The 23,174-nt window shown below is 44.2% G+C and overlaps 1 protein-coding gene across 3 annotated transcripts in view; it reads left to right on the top strand.

Moving 5' to 3' along the window:
* The window catches only part of pkn1b (protein kinase N1b), a 35,015-nt gene extending 12,309 nt beyond the window's left edge, over positions 1 to 22,706 (top strand). The window contains exons 1-22 of one of the 3 annotated variants that reach the window (XM_019269561.2): positions 3,823 to 3,947; positions 7,706 to 8,006; positions 9,050 to 9,195; positions 9,289 to 9,409; positions 10,921 to 11,066; positions 11,160 to 11,373; positions 11,454 to 11,648; positions 11,892 to 12,001; positions 12,397 to 12,540; positions 13,483 to 13,558; positions 14,994 to 15,135; positions 16,015 to 16,105; positions 18,003 to 18,094; positions 18,453 to 18,525; positions 19,845 to 19,936; positions 20,044 to 20,220; positions 20,310 to 20,372; positions 20,466 to 20,542; positions 20,651 to 20,793; positions 21,282 to 21,389; positions 21,491 to 21,571; positions 21,649 to 22,706. In XM_019269561.2, coding sequence (XP_019125106.1) covers positions 3,879 to 3,947; positions 7,706 to 8,006; positions 9,050 to 9,195; positions 9,289 to 9,409; positions 10,921 to 11,066; positions 11,160 to 11,373; positions 11,454 to 11,648; positions 11,892 to 12,001; positions 12,397 to 12,540; positions 13,483 to 13,558; positions 14,994 to 15,135; positions 16,015 to 16,105; positions 18,003 to 18,094; positions 18,453 to 18,525; positions 19,845 to 19,936; positions 20,044 to 20,220; positions 20,310 to 20,372; positions 20,466 to 20,542; positions 20,651 to 20,793; positions 21,282 to 21,389; positions 21,491 to 21,571; positions 21,649 to 21,852 — 2,865 coding nt within the window. In that variant the 5' untranslated portion in view covers positions 3,823 to 3,878 and the 3' untranslated portion in view covers positions 21,853 to 22,706. Of the gene's footprint in view, positions 1 to 3,822; positions 3,948 to 4,918; positions 5,266 to 7,705; positions 8,007 to 9,049; positions 9,196 to 9,288; positions 9,410 to 10,920; positions 11,067 to 11,159; positions 11,374 to 11,453; positions 11,649 to 11,891; positions 12,002 to 12,396; positions 12,541 to 13,482; positions 13,559 to 14,993; positions 15,136 to 16,014; positions 16,106 to 18,002; positions 18,095 to 18,452; positions 18,526 to 19,844; positions 19,937 to 20,043; positions 20,221 to 20,309; positions 20,373 to 20,465; positions 20,543 to 20,650; positions 20,794 to 21,281; positions 21,390 to 21,490; positions 21,572 to 21,648 lie in introns of those variants that run through there. The other 2 variants (XM_010746370.3, XM_019269562.2) reach the window with 2 other exon arrangements.
* Positions 22,707 to 23,174: the final 468 nt, after the last annotated feature.

Genomic DNA, 23,174 nt, shown 5'->3' with positions numbered 1-23,174 from the left:
TCCTCTCGTCGTCGAGCTGACGTTGCCTTACTGCGCTGTTTTATTCATTAGCAACCAGTTACACTACATTAGCCTCCAGTGAGTGTTTGTGTATGTTTGCAGCGTTAATGTGTGCTCGAGCTTTTCCTCCAGCACAGTGTATTACTTACATTGTTCATTTGGCATCCATCACTTTGTAGGGTGATGCTTTATGGCTACACTCATAAACACATAATGCTTTCTGTTGCACTGTATCAACAATCATGAAATATTATAGATGTAACCTATAAAGAATTATAACGTCAAGTGACTTATGGATGCTCTGCAGTTCCTCTAACGTCCACTTGAGGCTGGCTCCAGAAGTGAGTCAGTCTCCATAAGTCCCCATGTCCAAATGTCCAACTTCACAGCAGAAATAAACATGTTTACAGCCTGGTACAAAAAACAGTTTTGGTCTCTGTAGCTAATTTCCCCGTTCATGACAACTGTACTGAGGGTGAATTTATATACAACTCACCTGTTCATATTATATTAAGGCTTAAAGTTATGCAGGATTAAGAGTGTGGACGCTCTGATTGACAGGTAGGTGTTGTTACAGATGGTTTGTTTGAGCAACTAGGCTTCATTTAGCCCGTCTCTGGTTCACCCGATGATTTGGCCACCGCCACCAAGATGGCAAAGACGAGCCACCACACTCTGAGCTTCAAACAGCTCTTCAGAAACCTGTAGGTGTGAAGTCATCTAATGACACTTTCCATATAGAGCAGGTCTAGACCGTACTCTGAGCTCCTCACTTTATCACTGAAAGGCTGAGCCCGGCTACCTGTTGGAGGAAGCTCATTTCGGCCGCTTGTATCTGCGATCTCATTCTTTCGCTCACTACCTGAAGCTCATGACCATCGGTGAAGGTTGAAACGTAGACAGGCTGGAAAATCAAGAGCTTCTCCTTCCCCACTACAATCCGGTACAACATCTGCATTACTGCAGACGCTGCGTCAGTCCACAGGTCTATGTCACGCTCTTGAACAAATCAAATCAAAGCAAATCAGGTTATATCATAAATCAAAATCATTTGCCTCTGAGGGCTTTACAATCTGTACAGGGAGTGACACCCTCTGTCCTTAGACCCTCGGTTCGAGTGAGGAAAAACTTGCCCACAAAAAAAAATGTGGAAGAAACCTCAGGAAGAGCCACAGAGGAGGGATCCCTCTCCCAGAAACAAATCAACACAAACAATATTGTACAATTAACAATGAATGATAAAATGATTACAGTAGCAGTGAAACCTGTGATAGAGACAGAGAGACACAGATGCACAGCAGCAGCAAATCATTAACTATAAATGTAATAGAGATATGGTAGCAATCATGACAGTAGGACCACAGCAGCAGCCACGATCCACGAGAACCTGCTGGACGAGAGAGCACAGAAACTATGTGGGAGAGAGAGAGAGAGATCTCAGTAGAGGAGATGTGTCTGCATCTTCAGCCTATACCGTGCCTGACTAAGACCCAGAGATGCTTGAAGTACTTCGCTCGGGGCAGCAACTCGCTCCGAACCTGGAGGGAGCATAACAGCATCCACAGTTGTTATTATGTAAGAAGCCAACATGTATGATTCAAAGAATTAATGCCCTCGTGACGCACTATAGACGTGATCTTCATACAAAGAGCTACCCGTGCTTTTATCTGCTGTGCGTATGTGTATGTGTATGTGTGTCTTTTCAGAAGATTAATTCACTGTTCAGCCCCCACCTCCCTGCTCCACCTCAAACCTCCAAACAACACCACCACCTCCTCCTCCTCTTAACCCAAATCCCATCCCCTGCCTGCCGAACGAGGCTGTGTGCAGACATCAGGATGTGAGGAGAATTTAAAGTTGTGTTTCTCCCAAAGTCTGCCTGTCTCACTCTCACTCTCTCTTTAACACGCAGTGTTTCATCATCAACATTACACACACACACCCACACCCACACACACACACCATTAAAGCCACTGTTTGTCTGACCTCTTAGTTGCACTCTTTTTCTTTTCTCAACAACCTCAACCCACCGGTCACGTTTGTCCCCGCAGCTTCCAACATCCACACACACACACACGACAAAGCTCACGTCGTGACCTTGTGTTTCACTGTTTAATCCACGTTTCCTAGTAATAAACATATTTTCATCACCGGTAACATCCTGGAAATCCCCTTTACAAAAACATGCACTATCTAGATTAAGCCACATTTACTGAATGATTACTATTTCTGGCAACGCTGCACTTTAACAATCAGGTTAAACGTCCACTCCCAAGCCCCGTCATCATTATTGTGTTGTGTGAATTGAAGTGAATGAATGAGTAATCAAATGGCTGGTTGGGAGAATTCCCCCACTGCTTCTGCTCCGACAAAAAGCGACTTAATCTCTATTTATAGACACAGACGAGCCAAGATGAGCTGACGGGCCATTAAAACTTAATTAAATGGCTTCCTGTCACCCCACGGCAGCGCCGCAGCGTGAGTCTGCTACCCAAAAATGTGCGACAGAGGACGACGCATGACGGATTGGCAATAAGATGAAGAAGAAATGGAGATAGAAGAACAATGACGTAGGTGTAAAGAGACGACAGAGAAGAGAAGAGATGTAAAAACAGTCATTTATATGATGTGACAGGTGCTTTTGTTTGGCTTTGTTGTCAGGAAACCTGCAGCACACCAAGCACCATGCAAACACACTGTGACAAATATGAAAATAGCGATGACCTTTTCTTAACTGTGGGCCGACAATACAGAACTCAGGCTCTAAAAAGCAACAATGCACCTTCCCATCACCAAACCACACACAGTGGAGTATTTAGCAGCAGTATTTTTCCTCAGAGTGATTATGTTCACTGAGTGAAAGGGTGATAATGACAGAAAGAAAGATTTGAAAAAGATGTAGCGATGTTGTGGGGTGGCTTTGTACATATTGGTTGCAAGTTCATAGAGACAGACACCATTCATGCTCACATTTACACCTATGGGCAATTTAGAGTGACCAATCCTCCTGGCTGCATGTCTTTGCAAGACACAGCAGTCAGTCCAGCTCAGCGTCTGTCTTTCAGCCTTTTATTTCACCAACCACTAAAAGTCAGTCCCACATTTACTCTTGTCCGGCGGCTTCTTGCTCGCTCACTCTCTCTTTTTCTCTTCTTAAACTTCCTCCGTCAACATCCTCTTCGGTCTTTTCACCTCTGTCAATATGTCCATAGAGGCTGCTGAGCACAGGTTACATTGCTACAGCTCCTGTTCTAGCACGACACCAGCTCTGCTCCCCATCAGCGTTCCCTGTAAACCTCTTCTTGCCGGTGGTCTAAAACTCCCTGTGGTACAAACACTAACACTCCCCCGGTGCTCTGAGCTCACAACATGAGCTAACAGCAGCTACAGTTGACAGAAGTTTACTTCACTGTCCATCAGGAAACTCTGTAAATCACAGAGAGAGAACCAGAAAACATTTCCTCCATAAAATATGATCCAGTTTCACCAGAATCAGTGAAACAGTTGGTGCTGTGTGACTTAGTGCCGTAAAGCGTTACGTACTTCTCGTGGGTGATCGTACCCGGAGGACAAAGTTACGAACAATGAATGACAGAGACACCGTTCACCTGATTACAAGTCAGCGTGACATCAACAGGATTTAAAACGAGCCTGTAACTTTAAGAGCTGTATGTATCTATAAACCGATTGTGTTCTTAGTTCCTGATACTGTGGTCAGCACAGTTTTAGAAGCTGCATTTCTTCCACTGGCACGATGAGTGAGACAGTTCAACAGTACAGGTGTGACGGATGCTCTTGTTCTTGAAGTTTTGCGTTACGGTGGAGGTACTGATGACAGCTCGGCCATATTCGAGGGTGAGGTGAGACAGTATGGATGCATGGGGGCTGCTATCTCTGCAGCCACCGGTCCACGCCACAGAGGAAGCAATGTGAGCCACAGCGGCCCGGTAAGGGAATATTTTCCTACGTGCTTACTGATATGCAACACAGGGCATTTATGTCTTTTATCATAAGGATACTGAGCAACATGAGCTGTCTGCGTTTTGCATATGTTGGCATAACTTCATGTTATTTCACTTCCTATTCCCCAATAGCAGTGTGGAAGAATAAGAAGAACTAGACGTGGTTTGCTGCCTCTTTTTTTGTGTGTGTTATGTCTATGAGTGTGTGTGTGTGTGTGTGTGTGTGTGTGTGTGTGTAGAGATATGGAGCCAGGGAGGGCCATCTGCTACTCAGCAGAGAGCTCGGAGAGGTCAGTGACCTCCGAGCGTCTGAGTCAGATAAAAACGCATGACCCTCGCTGACAGGAAGTGGGCAGAAGATGCGTCTTCAGGAGCAGGCCGTGGGGTCTGCGACGAGTCCGAGTGTGTGATTTCTGCTCGTTCACGTCTCGGAGAGGGAGGAGGTGACGACTCGGCTTGTCGTCCTGTGAATTTAGATTTTTTGCACGAGCTTCGGCTCGCACACGGCGATCTCCTCCATCCTCCTCCACATGGCGTGCACAGAGGCTTTATGTTTTGCATTTCTGCTATCTGCTGCAACTCGTAACAAAACTTCATAGTTGTAGTGGGAAAAGTTTTGTCCTTTGACCCTCCCATGCTCTCTGTATATTTCTTAATTAATAATAGAAATAATGCTGCACATGCATGCAGGTGTCGTGCCTTCATGCGTGCACACACACACACACAAAGATATTCGTGGTCTGATAGTCCACTTAGCATAACCACAATTCATCACAACAGCCTGTCTCTCAGCTTTAGAGACCCAGTAGCAGGAAGCAGAGCGGCTGTGAGCTCTCTCACTTACAAAACCAACCGATTGTGTGTGTGTGTGTGTGTGTGTGTGTGCGTGCATGTGTGTGTGCGTGTGTGTGTGTCTGCACACAAAGTGCATGACGCCTCAGTCAGTCTCTATCTGGCAAAGAGCAGAACAGGAAGCAGCGAGGTGGGGCTCGGTCTGTGCTGTTCTCTCTTCCTCTCCTCCGCCTCGTTCACTCGCTCCGGGTTCAGACTGGCTTTTTTGATTCCTGAGCGGGAAGGACATCCTGGATTTTTAGGAGGAGGCAGGAATAGCACTGCTATCTAAGTGTGTGTGTGTGTGTGTGTGTGTGTGTGACAGGGGATAGAAGATAGGGTGGGAGGGGGAGCTGGGAGCGGAGCCAGAGGGAGGCCAAACATGGCCAGTGAGGGCGTACTGGAGGACCTGCCAGGGGATCAACCGGTTGATTCCCTAGTACTCACTGAGCAGAGTGACACAGAGTCTTCGGTAGGAAACTGTGGCCAAAGCAGGCCCCAACATGGCCGCTTTCCATCCATTATTACGGCCCTTCTCTTTTCTATCTGCTTCCTTGTTCACTTCCTGTAAAAACATCTCCTGTCTCTCTCTGTGAGCTTTTCATTCCTGCCTTGTCTGCTGATGTGATTTTCTGGCCCCTTGCTGTGCGAGCCCTCTTACACCTTCGCTCCAGAGGTTCTTTGTCGTAAAACACCAAGGGATTAAAGTTGTATTGTGTCGAACAGGAGTGCGTCACAGACACGGCACAAACTCTCCCTTCCTGTCGTTCGTGGCGTGTCGCTGCCTCTGCTTTCTCCTCTGCTGCTCGTGCTGAGAGCTTCTCGTGAAGACGGATCTGTTTGTAACGTCTTTTAAAAGATAAGAAGTCGCGTCTGAGGTTCTTCCAGACCAAACTCCTTGATTAAATCAACCCGTTTATGCAGTGTTAATAGTCTTTGGGACTTTGTTCCACTGCCAGTTTATGAAACCAGCTCAATCACATTGCCTCACAGTTGTGCAATGACATAACATTGCATTAAAGCAGCAGTTTGATTCTTTGGCCTTGTGTGGTTCGGTCGGGTTGTAGTGTATTGTGTTGCAGATGGATTATGGCTTTAATGAGAGCAGCGTGTAGCTGGACGGACACAGAGACCTAAGAAGTTGTAATCAGATCTGCTAAGCCGGACGGCTGGCTGGCTGCACGCTGCAGCGAAAGGCCCACCGACCGAGCACCTCATCATCGTACTCAGGGCAGAGAGGAGGGGGCAGTCCTCGGCTGTTCGTGTGTGATCTGATGAGATCTAATGTCACAACATCAAATGAGTGCGTGGCATCTCAACGTATCGCTGCTTTTATATGGATATTACTTTCCGGATACGGTTCAGCTCAGACTCTTATTGACCAATGAGATGATGTTATGTTGCATCACATATGTGGGATAGATAGAAGGTGGATAGACTGATGCATGTCAGAGTCAGATTAACCTGGATTATGCTGATTTTATTGATGATTAGTGTGTCAATGTGTGTGTGTGTGTGTGTGGAAACATGAAGCACAGTCGCGATATTGATAGTTTATGAAGTGAGGTGGACGCAAACACCCGCACGTCATCTCATCTCAGATATTAAACATTCACTGATGACGATACAAACATAGATTTTCATTCCTGGTGTTAAATGTGTCTGATTACAGAGTTTTACTTTCATTTCGTGAGCTGGTTTCAGGACACAACAACATGAACTGAATGTAAATCTTTAGACTCAGAGAGCTTGTTGTTAAGCTTGTCTGTCAGTAAACTTTCTCAGGTCTGATCAGGAGTTATTTTGTGAATATACAGTCAGATATTATTGAAAATTTTGTTGCTTTTTAATTCACATATTAATTCATATTTAATACGAATGAAAACTTGATTTTAACGCAAACTGAAAATGAGAATTTTCCTAATTTGTTTGTGTTTTATTCTGTATTTCTTTATTTCAATTTTCCTAATTTGTTTGTGTTTTATTCTGTATTTCTTTATTTCAACACAGAATAAAACTGATTTTGGACACATTTGTGGAAATGATGTAGAAACTTTGAGGCCTTGTGGTCATGTCATTTTTCATTTGAGTGCCAGTATGGCTCGGAGATGTGTTGAGCACATCACAGGACGTATATACATTATATATACATACATATATTCTTTGGGCTTTTTGAAGCGGCTGAAGAGTGACAGGAAAGTTCGGAGACAGAGAGGCTGGGATGACAGAGGTTGGTATCAAACCCAGTAAGAACCGAGCCTTGTACTATGATACAAGTTGTTTTTTACCTTTTTAAAGAATCCAACATAGTGTTATGTATCATTAGTGCTTTAAGACATCTGTTCATCTGCTCCTTGTGGGTGTTTTGGGGGTTCAAGCTGCCAGAGTTCACGTGATTGTCATTTTTAAACACGTGCACTTTTTGTGTGTATGTTTACTTGTGACCCGTCCAGAGGCCAACAGGACACCGATTGATTTTAGTCTGTATTATTGCTGTTCTAATCCGCTGTAATCCGGTTAGCGTCGATCAGCATGAGAGCCGATGTGAGCACTCAGCTCTTTTTACGCTCTTAAGCGCTGCCTCTGTTTTGGTCTCCAGCTCGGCGGGTTTCACATGTCGTGGATTCCCTCAGAGTTGCTGTTTTCGCCTCCTTTCGTCCCACATTGCTCCACTTCATCAGATGTGTGGGGTGATGTTACCGGCTTTGTCTGCCCGTAACCTCGGCTCAGCAGCTCTCAGCTGGAGATGTCACCTTTTGAACTGGTTTCTCTTTCAGCTCAAATTGAATAATCCCCCCTCATGCACAGTGGGCTAAATATAGTTTGACTTCCTTTTTCACATTCGTACAATTTTCTGTAGACACCTACTCACTCTCATATTTTAACCATCTCCACCTTTTCTCCTCCTTCAGACTGATCCAGGCGGGCTGTCGGTGCTCCAGCAGCTCGGTCTGGACCAAAACTCTGACTTCTCCGACTCCAGCGTGCAGCAGCGCCTGGACGAACACCGCGAGAGGATCCGCAGGGAGATCCGCAAGGAGCTGAAGATCAAGGAGGGTGCAGAGAATCTCCGCAGGGCCACCACCGACAAGAGGAATGCCCAGCAGGTGGACTCGCAGCTCCGCAGCTCCAAGCGCAAGCTGGAGTCCCTCCACACTCAGCTGCAGGAGCTGGACGCACACATCGTGGTCAAAGGCCCCGATGACAACAAAGGTACCGTGTCATTGGTTTTAGGAACACCTGTTTTAGATGAGTAATCCATTACACCTTCATATTCATCATCTTCATTAAAGATCAGCACCCCAGTTTCAGAGTTTAATCCCACTGTGGTAAATATGAACATGTGTATTTGTTATGATTATATTACTTATCCTTAAAAACCAGCGAGTCAACAACTTTAAGCAAGGTCAACAACAGCAGCTAATATCACTGCCTAGTCCAGCAGCAGTCAGCCCAGCTCGGCGTCTGTCTTTCAGCCTTTTATTTCACCAACCACTAAAAGTCAGTCCCACATTTACTCTTGTCCGGCGGCTTCTTGCTCGCTCACTCTCTCCTTTTCTCTTCTTAGCTTCCTCCGTCAACGTCCTCTTTGGTCTTTTTGCCGTGTCCATAGATTAGGTTACATTGCCCGCTTGACCAGCTCCTGTTCTGGCACGACACCGGGTGCGCTTCCCGTCAGCATTTCCCTAAAAACCTCCCATTCTTCTTCCCGGTGGTCCAAAACGCTTGTGGTACAAACATTAACACTGCCCCGGTGCTCTGAGCTCGCAGCCTGGCTAACAAACTGAGCTAACAGCAGCTACATAAATCACAGAGAGTTGAGGCGGAGCAGCCGGAGGACATCAGAGGGAAAACCAGAAAACATTTCCTCCATAAAATATGATCCAGTTTCACCAGAATCAGTGAAACGGCGTAAAGCGTTACGTACTTCTCGTGACACAAACACAAATAGAGTTGAGGCAGAAAATGTCTAATTTTGCTGGTCATAAAATAAACTGTTGGAAACATTTTGAAACTTTGACCTGATAATGTTAGTTTACCAATCTAACCAGTGGTTGTTGAGACTCTTGCCAGTGCACATAAGATTGTTGAGATGTTCCAACCAGCCGACGTTTCCCTCCACAGAGCCTCCCTGCTAACATTATTCTCACCACAATGTTCCTCATTACTATGTTTGTTTTTTGCACAAGGAATGTTTTAACAACTGCGCCACTATCAACCTCACGTCTTACCATCCAACTTCTCCTCACGCTCAGATACCCCCAAGTCTCCGGGCTCGGTTAGTCGGACATCGGCCAGCCAGCACCGCATCGCAGCTTTGGAGCGGCAGCTAAACATTGAGCTAAAGGTCAAACAGGGAGCAGAGAACATGATCCCAATCTATGCCAATGGAGGCACCAAGGTACTTATCAGACTCAGCCATGACCCTTCATTTTACCGTCCACTGCACTGCTTTCCCTCCCTCCCTGACCTCTTCCTGTCTCTCTGTCCTCAGGACAAGAAGCTTCTCCAGACGGCTCAGCAGATGCTGCAGGACAGCAAAACAAAGATCGACATCATCCGCATGCAGATCCGAAAGGCCATGCAGGCCACGGAGCAGTCCGAGGACAACCAATGTAACCATCATGCTTTTTTGTTTTTATCCTCGCTCTCGTCGTTCAGCTGCTCTTTCATCCCACCTGTCACTCTTTGAGCTCATAAACACTGCATATTTTATGATGTGGGTAGTAATGGATCAATTCTTGCTTCAGAACTCGAAGCACGCACACATACACATCGCCCATTACAGCCCTCTCACTCGCCCAGGTTAGAGCCTTATTGATGTTCCTGCATCCCCTTGATGTTGCCCAACAACTAAAAGCCATGCCTCATTTAACAGAGGTTAGAGAGGAGGCAGGACAGATGCGGGGAGCCAGGAAGTGAGTGAGACTGAAAGAGACTGAGTCAGAGATGACGACAGGGTTGAAGTGGAGGGAAGGAAGGAGTCAGAGATGAAAGGGAGAATAAGCGGCGAGGGCGGAGCAGCAGAAAGAGCAGCCGTGATCCTGGAAAGGACACGGACGTTGACTGATTTATGGTCTGCTTTCTCTCCATATGCCTTTTATTTTGATGTCAACCCGAACAATGGATCAAACTTTGACTGCTTACAGTAATGAATTATAACCCAATTATGCAGTTCCCCTCGACTCTGTGGCATTCTTTAGCTCATTGTTTTGGTTTTCCGGCTCTCTACTTCGCTGTTTCGGTTTATTCTCACTGGTCTCATCAGCATTGTTTTTAAGCCACAGAAAGGCAGCAAACTCTGTAAACCCTCTGCACTCTGCTCAGCACCAGTTAGCATAGGATACTATGAGCTCTTTAAGACACGAAGGGTCCAACTACAGACTCCTGAGGGACCTAAGCTGCATTCAGACAGTTTGGGTCGACCAAATGAAACGTCTTTGTGTCATTTTGCAGCATAAATTGCGAGACAGACTCAGATTTAGAAGCTGTAAACATGAAATAAACAAAGTCAGAACACAACAGGTAGAGTATCAGAGTTCGAGTAGATCATTTGAGCATCTGATTGGTCCCACAGTGTGAGGTTGGGCTGGATTTTTTCCCAAAAGTTGGATCTGGCCTAACTTCTACGCTGTTTTTTTTTTGGCGGACACACCTGTGGCACGGACTGTCGCAGCCAAAACGGACAAATCCCATTCAGAAAAATGGAAAAAACATTGGTTTCTGCTGGAGCAGCCTGATAATAATGAGTGGCACTAATCCAGTCTAGAAGTAAGAAATGCACGGGATAGTTTTTCTGCATCTGTTTGAGACAGGATCGTTACGTAGAAATTAGTTTTAGCGATCAAAGATAACTCCAAGATCCCATCTAGAGCCTTCAAATAGGGGTTTGGAGGTGTTTGGTGTGAGTTTAACAAAAGAAAACTGCAGCTCATCCAAGTTTTTATGTCCTTGAAGTGTAGCTATCTGGTTCCATCAGACATGATTGATAAATATAACTGGGTATCATCGGCGTAACGATGAAAGTGAATCTTAATAAATCTCATTTAAAAATCACTTTTTTTACATGTTGCTCTACACACATGTTGTTCATATGCTGTAGACTAAACCTGACACTGCTTCCCAGGTAAGCCAGACCTATTTGGGGTGGAGCTGCGTGTAGAGGAGCTGTGGCATCATTACCGCGTGGAGCACGCCATGGCCGAGGGGGCCAAGAACATGCTGCGACTGCTGGGTGCAGGAAAGGTCCAAGACAAGAAGGCCATGGCTGAGGTCAGAGAGCCGACAGGAGAGGAGTCTTACAACTTAAACTCAACCCCCTGCTCCAGTGTTGTATCGTTTACGTTCATGTCATGATGTGTGCAGGCTCAGTGTGGTCTGAGTGAGTCGTCCCAGCGTCTGGACCTGCTCAGGTGTTCTCTGGAGCAGAGGCTGGTGGAGCTCCCTGAGGATCATCCCAAAGCCTGCCTCATCAAGGAGGAGCTGGTGCTGGCTTCCTCCTCGGCCTTCAGCTCCCGCCACAGCACCCCCTACGTCCACAACCAATACAGCACCCTGAGCAAACCATCACCACTCACAGGTAAACACAGAAACTACAGATATTGAATTTAGACATTCATTGTTTAGATTTTTATTAAATGGACTCTTCTTTCCTTCCAGGTACTCTTCAGGTGCATCTTCTGGGCTGTGTGGGGCTGCTGGAGGTTGTGCCCGGGCGGAGCAGAGGGACTCCGGTGGTTCTTCCCTCTCACTCTCCGGGAGATGGACGCTCTTCATTCAAACTGAGCGGCCTCTATAGCCGCAGCACCAGCAGCATGAGCCTCAAGATCCCCGGCAAGACCGAGGAGTTATCCAGTAAGAGTCTTTAAATGTACTTCATGTGTTCAGTAATAGAAAAATGCTGCATAATTTACATATACAGTATGTACATACTGTACATATTGGACAATTCAGGTCCAAGGACTTCTTCAAATCCCTGTTTCCCTTCCCTCACATCACACGTCTCCTTTCTTTGGTTCAAATTAATTCCACAGTTAAAACCAATTAAAGATTGTAGCTCTGTTTTTAAAAACAGGTGCCTCTGTGTGTGTTTTACAGCGGAGGTGAGCGCTGTGCTGAAGCTGGAGAACACAGTGGTTGGTCAGTCAGTTTGGAAAACAGTCGGAGAGCAGGCCTGGGACCAGACCTTCACCGTGGAGCTGGAGAGAGTAAGACAGTCTGTAACAATGTGAAGATGTTCGCACATACCCAAAAGTTTCTGTATTTTCTGCTGATCATCATGTCTTGCACTGAGCGCTGGCTTGTTATAGAAAGAGGGGAACGAAATGCAAATGAGCTGATGATAATGCACTAGTGTCCCAGTAAAAAAAGTAAAAAATAGTAGTTTAACGGCTGCAATATTTAAAAAGTGACCCACTTATAAAGAATTGCTGTCAGCTACTGTGAAAAATGTAATTCCTGTTGCTGAAAACCTGCTGATCATAAATCAGAATCAAAAATAAGGGTGGCCAGTACACAGTATTTCTTTTAGGCTCCTGTATCTAAAATCTAAAAAACCTTCACTTTACTTTAATCCCTGCTGGTTGTTTTTCTCTGTGATTAGTCCAGGGAGATGGAGATTGCAGTGTACTGGAGAGATTACCGCTCGCTGTGCGCTCTGAAGTACCTGAAGCTGGAAGAGTTCCTGGACAACCAAAGGCACCGAGTCCAGTTGGAACTAGAGCCGCAGGGACTGCTGCTGGCTGAGGTACAGGACACAGTAAACACAACATGAGCTGCAACTCACACAGCTGGTTATAGCCTTTATTTGCATGAGACACACTAACATATGCAGGTACACAAAGACTGTAGGTCTGTTTTTGATCTCTGCACATGGTGTTGGAGATAAGTCTGACTGTACAGCGAAGGTGAAGATCTACAGAGTCTCGAAAGGTCCAAAATAGATTCAAAGATTCCAAAAATTCTCTGGGCATGAACAGAGTTTAGACAGTAGTTTATTTTTCTCCAGAGACGAACTGAAGACAAAGCAGTTCACTCGTCTTTATACGCAGTCAGCTCTTTATCTATATGTATGTATATTTTTTCCACTTTGTTTATTGAGTTTTCAAACTTATAAATAGTAAACTGAGTTTCAAATGAGCACATAACACTGAAGACACAAAACATCATTTCACTAAAACAAATCAGACGTCACGGTTTGAGAGTTTGTCAGTCCAGGACATTAGCAACAGTCAGTTTGTTTGTAACAGATAATCCCCTCACTGGTACACCTGATTTTCTCAACAGGTGATGGTTACATGGAGTTGATAAGAATATTTGGGCTTTCTGATTGCCTTTTTTTGCACATCTGAATGTCATATCAATCCTGCAGCGTCTCAGGACCTGGGTTTAAGGCCTTTTGACAAACGTTCAGTGCTGCAGGACTTTACTTGAAAGCCTGATGCTGCAGACTACATGTATTGTTCCCAAGTTACATGTTTTTCACAACATAATGAAGCAAACTAAGACTAAACATTGAATTTGAATATGAAATTCAATGAGGTATATAAGTTGATTTTGAAAAATATTCTATTTACATTTTAAAGCACATCATTTGGTTTGTTAACACATTTGATGTATTTATTCTAACATACTATGTTTCATGAAGAATTTTCTTTGTCATTTGAACATCTTGTTTTGTTGTTTTTAGGTGACTTTCTTCAACCCGGTAATAGAGAGAGGCCGAAGACTCCAGAGGCAGAAGAAAGTCTTCTCCAAACAGCACGGTATGTTCAAGCGTGCACTGACAGACACGCAACTGAAAGTTTTTAATCATAGAGGGACAAAAACTTCAAAAATCTAAAAGTTGGCTTAAATAAATTCACTGGTGAATTTGTTTCCGGAGTGTTAAGTGTCATTCAGGGTCCCTGCTGATTCTGTTTAATTAAGAGACAAATACATCATGTCTCTGAAGGGGTACTCCAGTGATTCAGCATTGCACTTCTTTAAGATTGGATGACTCTACAGGAGACAGATGATTATTAGAAAGAATGCAGCAGAAACGGAGCCATTTCTTTTTAACGTTGCTCCTGTCAGGGCTGCAGCAGACATCATACAGTCATATCTCACAGTGATGAGTAAACCCAACCAGAGACGGTTAAGAAAAGAGGCACCTCACGGAAAAGCTACTTCCTGTGTCTGTGTCAGGTTGGTTTGAATGCTGCCACCCACGTCTTCGAGAGCCGAAGCAGGTCGCGAGTCTGTTGGCTCAAACGTGAGAACGTGAGCTTCTGACCTCAGCAGCAACAAACTCACGAGATCTGACAACACGGATATCTCTTCTTTCTTTTGGAGCGACACCTGCTGCGAGCTAGTTCAGGCAGACATCTCGAGCTGCACTGCCTTTAAACACATGACATACAAACACATGACATACAAACACACCATCTCAATTCAGGGGTCTATTTAAGACCATCGCTGCCCTGCATCAGCATCCCCCACCACGGCCCCAACACGCTCCTGCAGGCTCCAGGGGAAGTTAAGATATTTGCTCATCACCCCTCAGTATCTCTATGTTTACATATCTGCAGGGAGTGATGAGGTCGAAAGTAACTAACCAACAAGTTAAATAGCTCATTAAAGAACTTTCTGAACCGTCTCTGGTAAACACAATCTGCTCTCATCGATCCACTTTTCTTTAGAGAACAGGTACTGTATATTGTTTCACATCACTGGCACGGATTGTTAAAGAGTTATTGACTGAAGTTTGTGTGTAAAATCAGTCGAGTGCCCCTTTAAAAGTTAGTAAAGCAACGACTGTTTGTGAATGTTTCAACTGAAGTTAAGTTATTCCCAACCTTTTTAGGTAAAAACATTTTTTTCTACCGCGTCATCGTTACAGTTTTTTCTCTGATTGTTGTTTGAGGTGATGCCTGGTTTTAAGCCAAAAGGCGGGCTGAGAAGTGCTGCTGCAGATAAAGTGGTAATGGCTTCTGGTATTTTCTGGAACTGGGATTATAAACATTTACTGGAAATGCAAACCCAGGTCATGCAACAGCTCAGCTGTCTCACGCTATTAAAGCCACAGGAGACCTTACTCCATCAGACGCTGAAGTTTAATGGATACACTAAATACTCACAGTAATGGGACGTGGTAGCAGTTGCCATTTTTAGTGGTTTACCTCTTGTTTATGCGGTCGCGTTCCACTCTGTGTGTCTCAGGTAAAGCCTTCCTGCGTGCTCGTCAGATGAACGTGGACATCGCTACCTGGGTCCGCCTGTTGAGGAACGCCATCCCCAGTGGAAGCAACACACCCGCCTACGCACCCAGTTTCACGAGCAACACACTCACACACAGTACGGGGTATGTAACCAGTAGCCGAAGAGTGAAAGTCATTTTGTCCATTAAGCAAATAGGGATGATGAGAAGTGCAGCGATGGGAGGGGAGGGTTCCTCTGCAGCATTTTGTAAAGGTTTGTGTCGCCTCTACTGATGCCTTTAGGAATATTTTAAAGGTACAAAACCGTCAACGAGAAATCAGATTTCAGTTTTAAAATCTTTGAGACCAAGCGGCCTGCTCCTTTTACAGAAAGGCTTCACCAGAAAACGTGAGCAGGAGCACCGAGACCCACTAAATTTGGATTTCTGGTCCCTCCAAAACATGGAGTTAGAAGAAGTAGACTAGGTTTCCCAAACCTGAGGCTGTTTCCTTTGGAGTTGCTTTATTAGCCTCCCTTTCCCAGTCTTAAAATCCCACATGTTTTGATGAAGTTGGTGATAAAACACTTAATTCATCCATATTTTGACCAGTTTTAAGGAGGTATTGAAGTATAACGTCTGTGTCTGTGTACATAATCCAGTAAATATGAATAAAGAGACAGGTTTTAATAAATGAATCTCATACATGAATGAGTCCTGCCTCCTCCACCTCCCGGCTAATCTAAAAATCACCAAAGACGTGGATCTTTGGTGAACCTGAGCCACCTGTAACGGCATCCACCTGTCAATCAAAGCGTCCACGCTCTTAACCCTGCATAACTTTAAACCTTAATATAATTTGAACAGGTGAGTTGTATATAAATTCACCCGATAAAGTGTTGAACCTTTATCTTCCCTTCTGGTCTCTTCATTCTTCAAATCCTGACCACCTCTTCTACTCTCACTCAGTTTATAATCAAAGAAAAGAAAGCATAAGTCACCAAAATCATGTGTTTACTTAAATTTGTGTGTTTGTGTCTGCAGAGAAATCTCCGTGGAGAAGCTGAATCTGGACAGCGACTCTCCACCCAAACCTGAAATCAGAAGAGATGTGGTGGATGCACCGGCTCCCTTGGTGAGTGAGAGAAGGAGGGAAAGACTGACAGACAGACAGAGAGGGGATTGAGGCCAGAGAGGAAGGGAAGCAGACGGATGGCAAGATGGACATCTTTACACTATCATGTTACTATTTATCTCATTTCCTACCTGCAGCCTTTGGCTCGGGAACAGTGCTCCAGTCACAGGCCGCTGCACTGTGTGCTGCAGTGAAACCTGAGAGGCCTGACACGAGAGAGAGAGAGAGAAAAGAGAGGATGAATAATTAGAGAAACAGAGATCTGAAAACTCAGGGAGACAGCTTTAATGAGGCATAATTGGATGGAGGGGAGCTTTAATTTGATCGAGACCAAATCTGTGTTAGTGTCTCAGTGTGTGAGAGAAACACAAATCACAGGGCGATAACGTGGCAGAGAGGTGGCATGAAGAGAGAGCCATGAATAAAAGAAGAGGGAAAGACGAGGGACGGAGGTTAAAATTACATTTTCAGCTCCTTACAACAATGATTTTCGACATTAGTCCTGACCTTTTGATTCATGCTTTTTAAATCTCCTGTTTAAAACAGCTTTTGGATACAAACTTGATATATTTTTTTGTTCTTACAACCAAAAAAGTTTCTTTACCACTTTATTATTCCTTCATTTTATAATTTTATGATAGATTTTCACATCTACCCTTTGACATACTTTAGATTTGATTCCCAGCATGACGAATTATATGTAATCACTTCCAAAAATTACATTTATGTTAATTTTACACCAAAAAATCAAGCTTAAGTCCTTTTTCTACAGCTTTCAAAAATTTTTTTTAAACTCTTACCCTAACAGAATAAATTCCTGGAAACTTTAAATAAATCATTCATGTATGTATGTATATATGTATATGTGTGTATATATATATATATATCTATATATATTATATTATTATATATATAAATAAACAAAACAATGGTGGGCCTAGCAATGAGCCTTGAGGAACCCCATTTAATCATTTTAATTTAAAATGTATATCATTGTAAATCGCTGTAATAACTGTAGCCTGTACCCCTTTCACCTTCTCCTCACTTCAGCAGGGATCACCAGAGAGTAGGTCTATAGGTCTAGGTCCATGTTTACACACAAAACAGATGCAGGTTGGTGTAGATCAAAATACGAAGAAAGTACAAAAAACACAGATGTGTTCAGAGCTACTGTAATTGGCTGCCATCCACATGGTGCCATGGCAACAGCATCCACAGTTCCTCAGCATCCAGAAGTTACCATAACAGAATGAATTTCTGGAAACCTTAAATATATAATTTATGTACAAAAAAGACAGTAATGGGCCTAACAGTGAGCCTTGTGGAACTCCATTTAATACATTTAAATTAATATATATAAAACTATTGTAATAATTGAATTTAACCATATATATTTGTTTTTTATTGGGGGGGTTTTCACATTCCGTATTATTACATACTCGTTTGCAAACCGTGCAGGATAATTTGGTAACACAGTGCTTAATTCCGGTCACGGCAATAAAACAAATTTGAATTTTCGAGGCCCGAGCGGCAGGCAGACATAATTAGACACAGCACAGAGAGAGTCAGAGATGGCCTGTGGCAGATGGCGTGTTCAACGGGGTTGAAGTATTATGGGATTAATTACTCTGATGTTTTTTAGAGAACTAATTAGCAGTGACTAAGGGAGTGGAGGTTACAGGAAGAGGGGAGGGGCGAAGCTGTCGGCCAGCAGGGTGTCTGGCAACCGGGGCCTGATGAGCTTCAGTAAACTGTGTCTGTTTGTCTGCTGTGACTGAAAGTCGATACAGATGTCGGCAATCATTGTGTTCCCATTTCCCCCTCGTTTTTCTCCCATTTCTGTCGTCTCCTCTCCTTCTCCATCTTCTCCTTCTTCTGCTCTGTTGGTGTCTCACAGGAACAGACGCCGGTCATTGAGCCCCCGTCCACGCCGGATGTCCCAGTTCATGAGCAGCCAACCAGATCGCTGTCCCAGAACTCTTTACGCAGGTGCACAAACACACAGGGACTTATCTCACACCTGAGCATGTCTCTTTGCAATATGGCCAACACAGCTTGACACCACAAACACACCTCCACACACAGTATTTTTATTTTTAACACCTGGTCATAAAGCCAAGTCATCATTAACGTGGATTACAACATATGTCGCCCCCAAAATAAAAAACACATCACTCGAATCTCTTTGGGAGTCACACGCTGAGCGGTATTATCTTTTTCATAACAAAACACAACATGGATGCTGTGGAAGTTTGCCATGTTTTTCCACACCTTTAAATATGACATCATGTTATGTGATGTTATGCTGCATGCCGTGCCTTTAATCTGCCTGTAATCTCTCTCTCAGGCCCAGCAGAGGCCCTCTTTGCCTGCAGGACTTCAAGATGATAGCGGTGCTCGGCAGAGGTCACTTTGGGAAGGTAGCTCCAACCTCATGTTTGCCTTACAAGTCACACCGATTTAACTCTCTTCAATATATTTGATCAAATATGAAATATTAGCTGGACCACACCTGCTCAGCTGACAGTTTAGCAGCCTGTGGCGTCGAGGTGAAACACGACCCTAAATAAATGCTAATGTTGCTGCTCTGTGTTTCACTGGAGGTGCTCTGATCCCGAGTGGCCTAAAAAATGAATTATTGAAATGATTCCTGTATCATTTCATATTATTACACCATCTCAGATTATTATTATCGTCATCTAATATCGAGGCTCTGTGATTAAAGTAAAACCAAACACTCGCCTTTCATTTTGTGTAATTAAGAATATTTAAAAACTTTATTAGCGTAATCAAACCATCAATTCCTGGAACAAAATACAATGTAGCTGATGTGAGTTGAACTTTTAACCCCACAGTCAAACAACTTAATTTACTTCACCATTGTCTGTTCAAACGCAAGTAAATGCTCCAGTTCTGACAGTAGTTTGCAGAGTTTTTCCTGGTGCAAATCCAATGTAATCATGATGCAATTAGCAAGAAGACAGGCAAACTTGATTGATGATTTATTTAAATATTAATAACATTAACTCGGTCATGCTTATCCACACGTTCTCCTGTAACCGTGTGCACTCAAAACCCCTTACAGCGTGACCAAACCTACAACAAACTGCGTTACAATGACTCAAAGCAGAACGTCAGCAGCATACCCTGCACACTTTGCACATAAATTAAATTATAACATAAATATTTACCAAATAAAGGGAACTCAAGTGGCTCCTTTGTATGTTAAAGTGGTCGAGGATTGGTTGCGGTTACTGTCGATCTCTGAACCACAGACACAAATACGCTTCTGAAATTTCATCTCATTTTTTTTCAGTATGCTTCTTATTATCAACAAATCAAATGAAAAGTCTGAAACCAGCCATGAATTCATCCTATGATTAAGTTTAGAGTCTGATGTATCTCATTCCTCCGTGCCACAGCGCTCCGTTGTTGTCCTGAAACTATTAAAACCACATCAGTGAGGCATTAAGACCGTCCTGCTGCCCCAAATATTCACTCGAGCACCAACTGTGGATTAATCCACTGCTGAAAATAGTCCTCCTGTAAAAACCACATAGTCCAGATGTTTTAGGAAATTACTGAACATTTAATTCAAAAATTATATATTTTTAGGAGCAAATGAGCTGAAAATTTAAAGGTTGGATACCACAGACGGGGAATGAGAGTCAGAAAGTATCAAGAGACGGACTTTTTTTAATGCGTTTGTTGACAGTAACTCTGATATAAATCTCTTCAGGTGTTGCTGTCAGAGTACAAAAAGACCGGCAGCCTGTACGCCATCAAAGCCCTGAAGAAGGGGGACATCGTTGCGAGGGACGAAGTGGAAAGGTAACACCTCAACCTCCAGTGTCAGCCACCCGACGGAGCTCATTCACATAATTACACCTTGTGACGCTAATCACATCCCCCCTCGTCTCACCTCTGTCTGCCTCCAGTCTGATGTGCGAGAAGCGGATCTTTGAGACCGTCAACGGCTCCCACCACCCCTTCCTGGTCAACCTGTTTGCGTGTTTCCAGACGCCGGAACACGTGTGTTTTGTCATGGAGTACACGGCAGGAGGAGACCTCATGATGCACATACATGCCGACGTGTTTTCTGAGCCGCGTGCTGTGTGAGTTTCTGCTCTCTCTGTTTGTTTGTATGTTACCTGTCCACGTCTGTGCATCCATCAAGCGTCTCCGTCCGTTGTTTGTCCCACAGATTCTACTCAGCTTGTGTGGTGTTGGGTCTGCAGTTCCTCCATGACCACAAGATTGTGTATCGGTGAGTATTTGACTTTTATTGTCTCCTTATTTTCCCTCCACACACAGGGACGCATACACAAACACTCTCTGTATTTTGGCTTTTCATTGTCAGGGATCTTAAATTGGACAACCTGCTGCTCGACACAGGCGGTTTTGTGAAGATCGCAGACTTTGGGCTCTGTAAAGAAGGTGAGCGTCCGTTATTCATTGATCATATCGACCCTCTACAACACAAAATGTTGTTGTTTGGTCTCCTGCAGTCAGTAATCCTCTTTCTTTCTTCTTCCTCTCATCCAGGCATGGGTTACGGGGATAGGACGAGCACATTCTGTGGGACTCCAGAGTTTCTGGCCCCGGAGGTGCTGACGGACACGTCATACACCCGGGCAGTCGACTGGTGGGGGCTCGGGGTGCTCATCTATGAGATGTTGGTCGGTGAGGTAAGAATGAACTGGCGACTTGTCCAGAGATTCAGCATTATGGGAAATAAACGTATTTATTTAGTTGCCAAGACTTAGATGAGAAGATTGATAGCACTCTCAGAGAGGCAAGAGAAATGAATAAGCGTTTTTTTTTTTGTCAATGTCAAACTGCCTTTTAAGGAATAAGATAGGAAGGTGCTTTCTGGCCAAAAAACAGGAACTGAACTATCGATCCTCAGTAAGAGATTCAGAGACATCCGACCCAAAGTCCTTAGAGTGAAGAACAGAACAGCTGATATAATATCTGTAAAAAGACAGTATCCTCTTTGGACCTGAACTTCACCTCCATAAAAGATTAGAAAGAGAAAGCAGAGACGTGCCGTGATACCTCCTCCAGAGTGTCGGATGTTCAGATGAATATTTGAAAGACGGTATAATTAAGTCAAGGCTGTCTGAGTTAGACTTCATTTAAAGTTTATTATGAAATGTCTGTCTGTTTCTTTCAGTCTCCGTTCCCAGGTGACGATGAGGAGGAGGTTTTCGACAGCATAGTGAACGATGAAGTGCGATACCCTCGCTTCCTCTCCACCGAGGCCATCGGCATCATGAGACGGGTGAGAGTCCGTTCACTTCCAACTCGCGAATATCTTAAAGCTCTGTGTTTTATGTCACATTTAAAGTTGGGAATATGTTTTCGTTTCTGTTTGGTTGCTAGTTGTTGAGAAGGAATCCCGAAAGACGTCTCGGCTCTGGAGAAAAAGATGCCGAAGATGTGAAAAAACAACCTTTCTTCAGGGTGAGTGGAGTTTTTCACATTGACATGATTGCACAGAGTACCGCGACAGTCCTAACTAAAGCATGAATGTCGTTTAGAGTATGGACTGGGAGGCGCTTCTCCAGAGAAAAATCCCGCCGCCGTTCGTCCCGACCATCGGAAGCAAAGAAGACGTCAGCAACTTCGACGTGGAGTTCACCGCTGAGCTTCCTGCTCTCACGCCGCCCCGAGAGCGCCGCACCCTCTCCCGCAAGGAACAGGACTACTTCAAGCACTTTGACTATGTCTCCGACCTCTGCTAGGGTCAGAGAGGTCACAGGGTTTTTAAGCTGCCCACTGCCAGCCACAGACTCTGAAATGAGACTGGAAAAGTGAAGGCTGACTCTTTGTCCCGAAAAAACAGGGAGGCGATGAGAGGCGAGGATCGCTCTTAGCTCCGTCCTCTCTGTGTTGTGTTGTGTTGACTTTTGCGATGGGACTAAAGACCGGCTTAGGCCGAGCATGTGTGGACGGGGATCAGTGTGTCACGGATGTGCCGACCTCTAGAGGTCACCACATCCGTGACACTGCATGGCTTTTAAAAGAGGAGGAGGAGGTGGAAGTGGTGGCGATAAAATAATCCAGATTATGTAAGAAATGGAAAATGAGATGATGGATCCTGATGTCTACCCTGCCTGGCAACACGTATTATCTGACAGGAAGGCATTTGTCTGTTTTCGTCCTGCACTTGCTCTCGTCTCGTGTCCTTGTGTGTGTTTTTCCCGCTGTGTTCAGTGTCTCTGCCTCAAGTCATGAACGTTTCCTCATGCACCACCTGTCCATGAACACATGAGGGAGCCAGAAGGAGGAGAATATCCTGCTGACGTCTGATGTGTCCAAAAAACAAAAAAAAAGCAGAGCAAGTGTGGGATTTTATCAGAGAGAGGGAGGTGACCTTCGTCATCATCGTCTTCTCTTTCCGCTGTCTTTCGGTACAACAACAGATTTTTAACTACAATCATTTTTCAATGACGGAAGGCTTTTACAAATTTTGTTCTTTTTCTTTTTGTGATTTATAGTTTTGTTTTTTTCCCCTCATCTGTGTTTCTTCTTCTGTCATTTGCTGGTGAAATGTGTCAGAACTGTGACTCAGTAAAGATGTGAACCCAACACAGAAGCATTGAGCATTTATTGAGTTTCTTTACATTCAGTAGATCACCAAATCGTCATGATGAAGAACTGGTCGACATGTTTTGGATGGATTGCCGTAAAATTTGGTTCATTATTTGATGATGAATGAATTGTAATAATGTTGATCCATTAACTTTTAACATTTTATCTAGTCAAGACCACCTAGATATGATCAAGAGTGAGTCATAACCTAGATTTTGACGTTGAGACCAAGTCAAGACCAAGACCAAAGCAGGGTGAGACCAGGACCAGACCATATTCATGAAATCTGTTTCAGTGAAGAGATTTCTCAATAACTTACCTCAAACATCACGCAACGTCATTACTGACTAGTCCAACAGCAGTCAGCCCAGCTCGGCGTCTGTCTTTCAGCCTTTTATTTCACCAAGCTCTCACCAACCACTAAAAGTCAACGTCCTCTTCAGTCTTTTAACCTCTGCCATTATGTCCATAG

The sequence above is a fragment of the Larimichthys crocea genome, chromosome XII (genome assembly GCF_000972845.2).
Source record: "Larimichthys crocea isolate SSNF chromosome XII, L_crocea_2.0, whole genome shotgun sequence".
In the NCBI taxonomy this organism is placed as follows: Eukaryota; Metazoa; Chordata; class Actinopteri; family Sciaenidae; genus Larimichthys; species Larimichthys crocea.
Note: the sequence above shows the minus strand (reverse complement) of the source record. Positions and strands in the feature narration are given on the sequence as shown.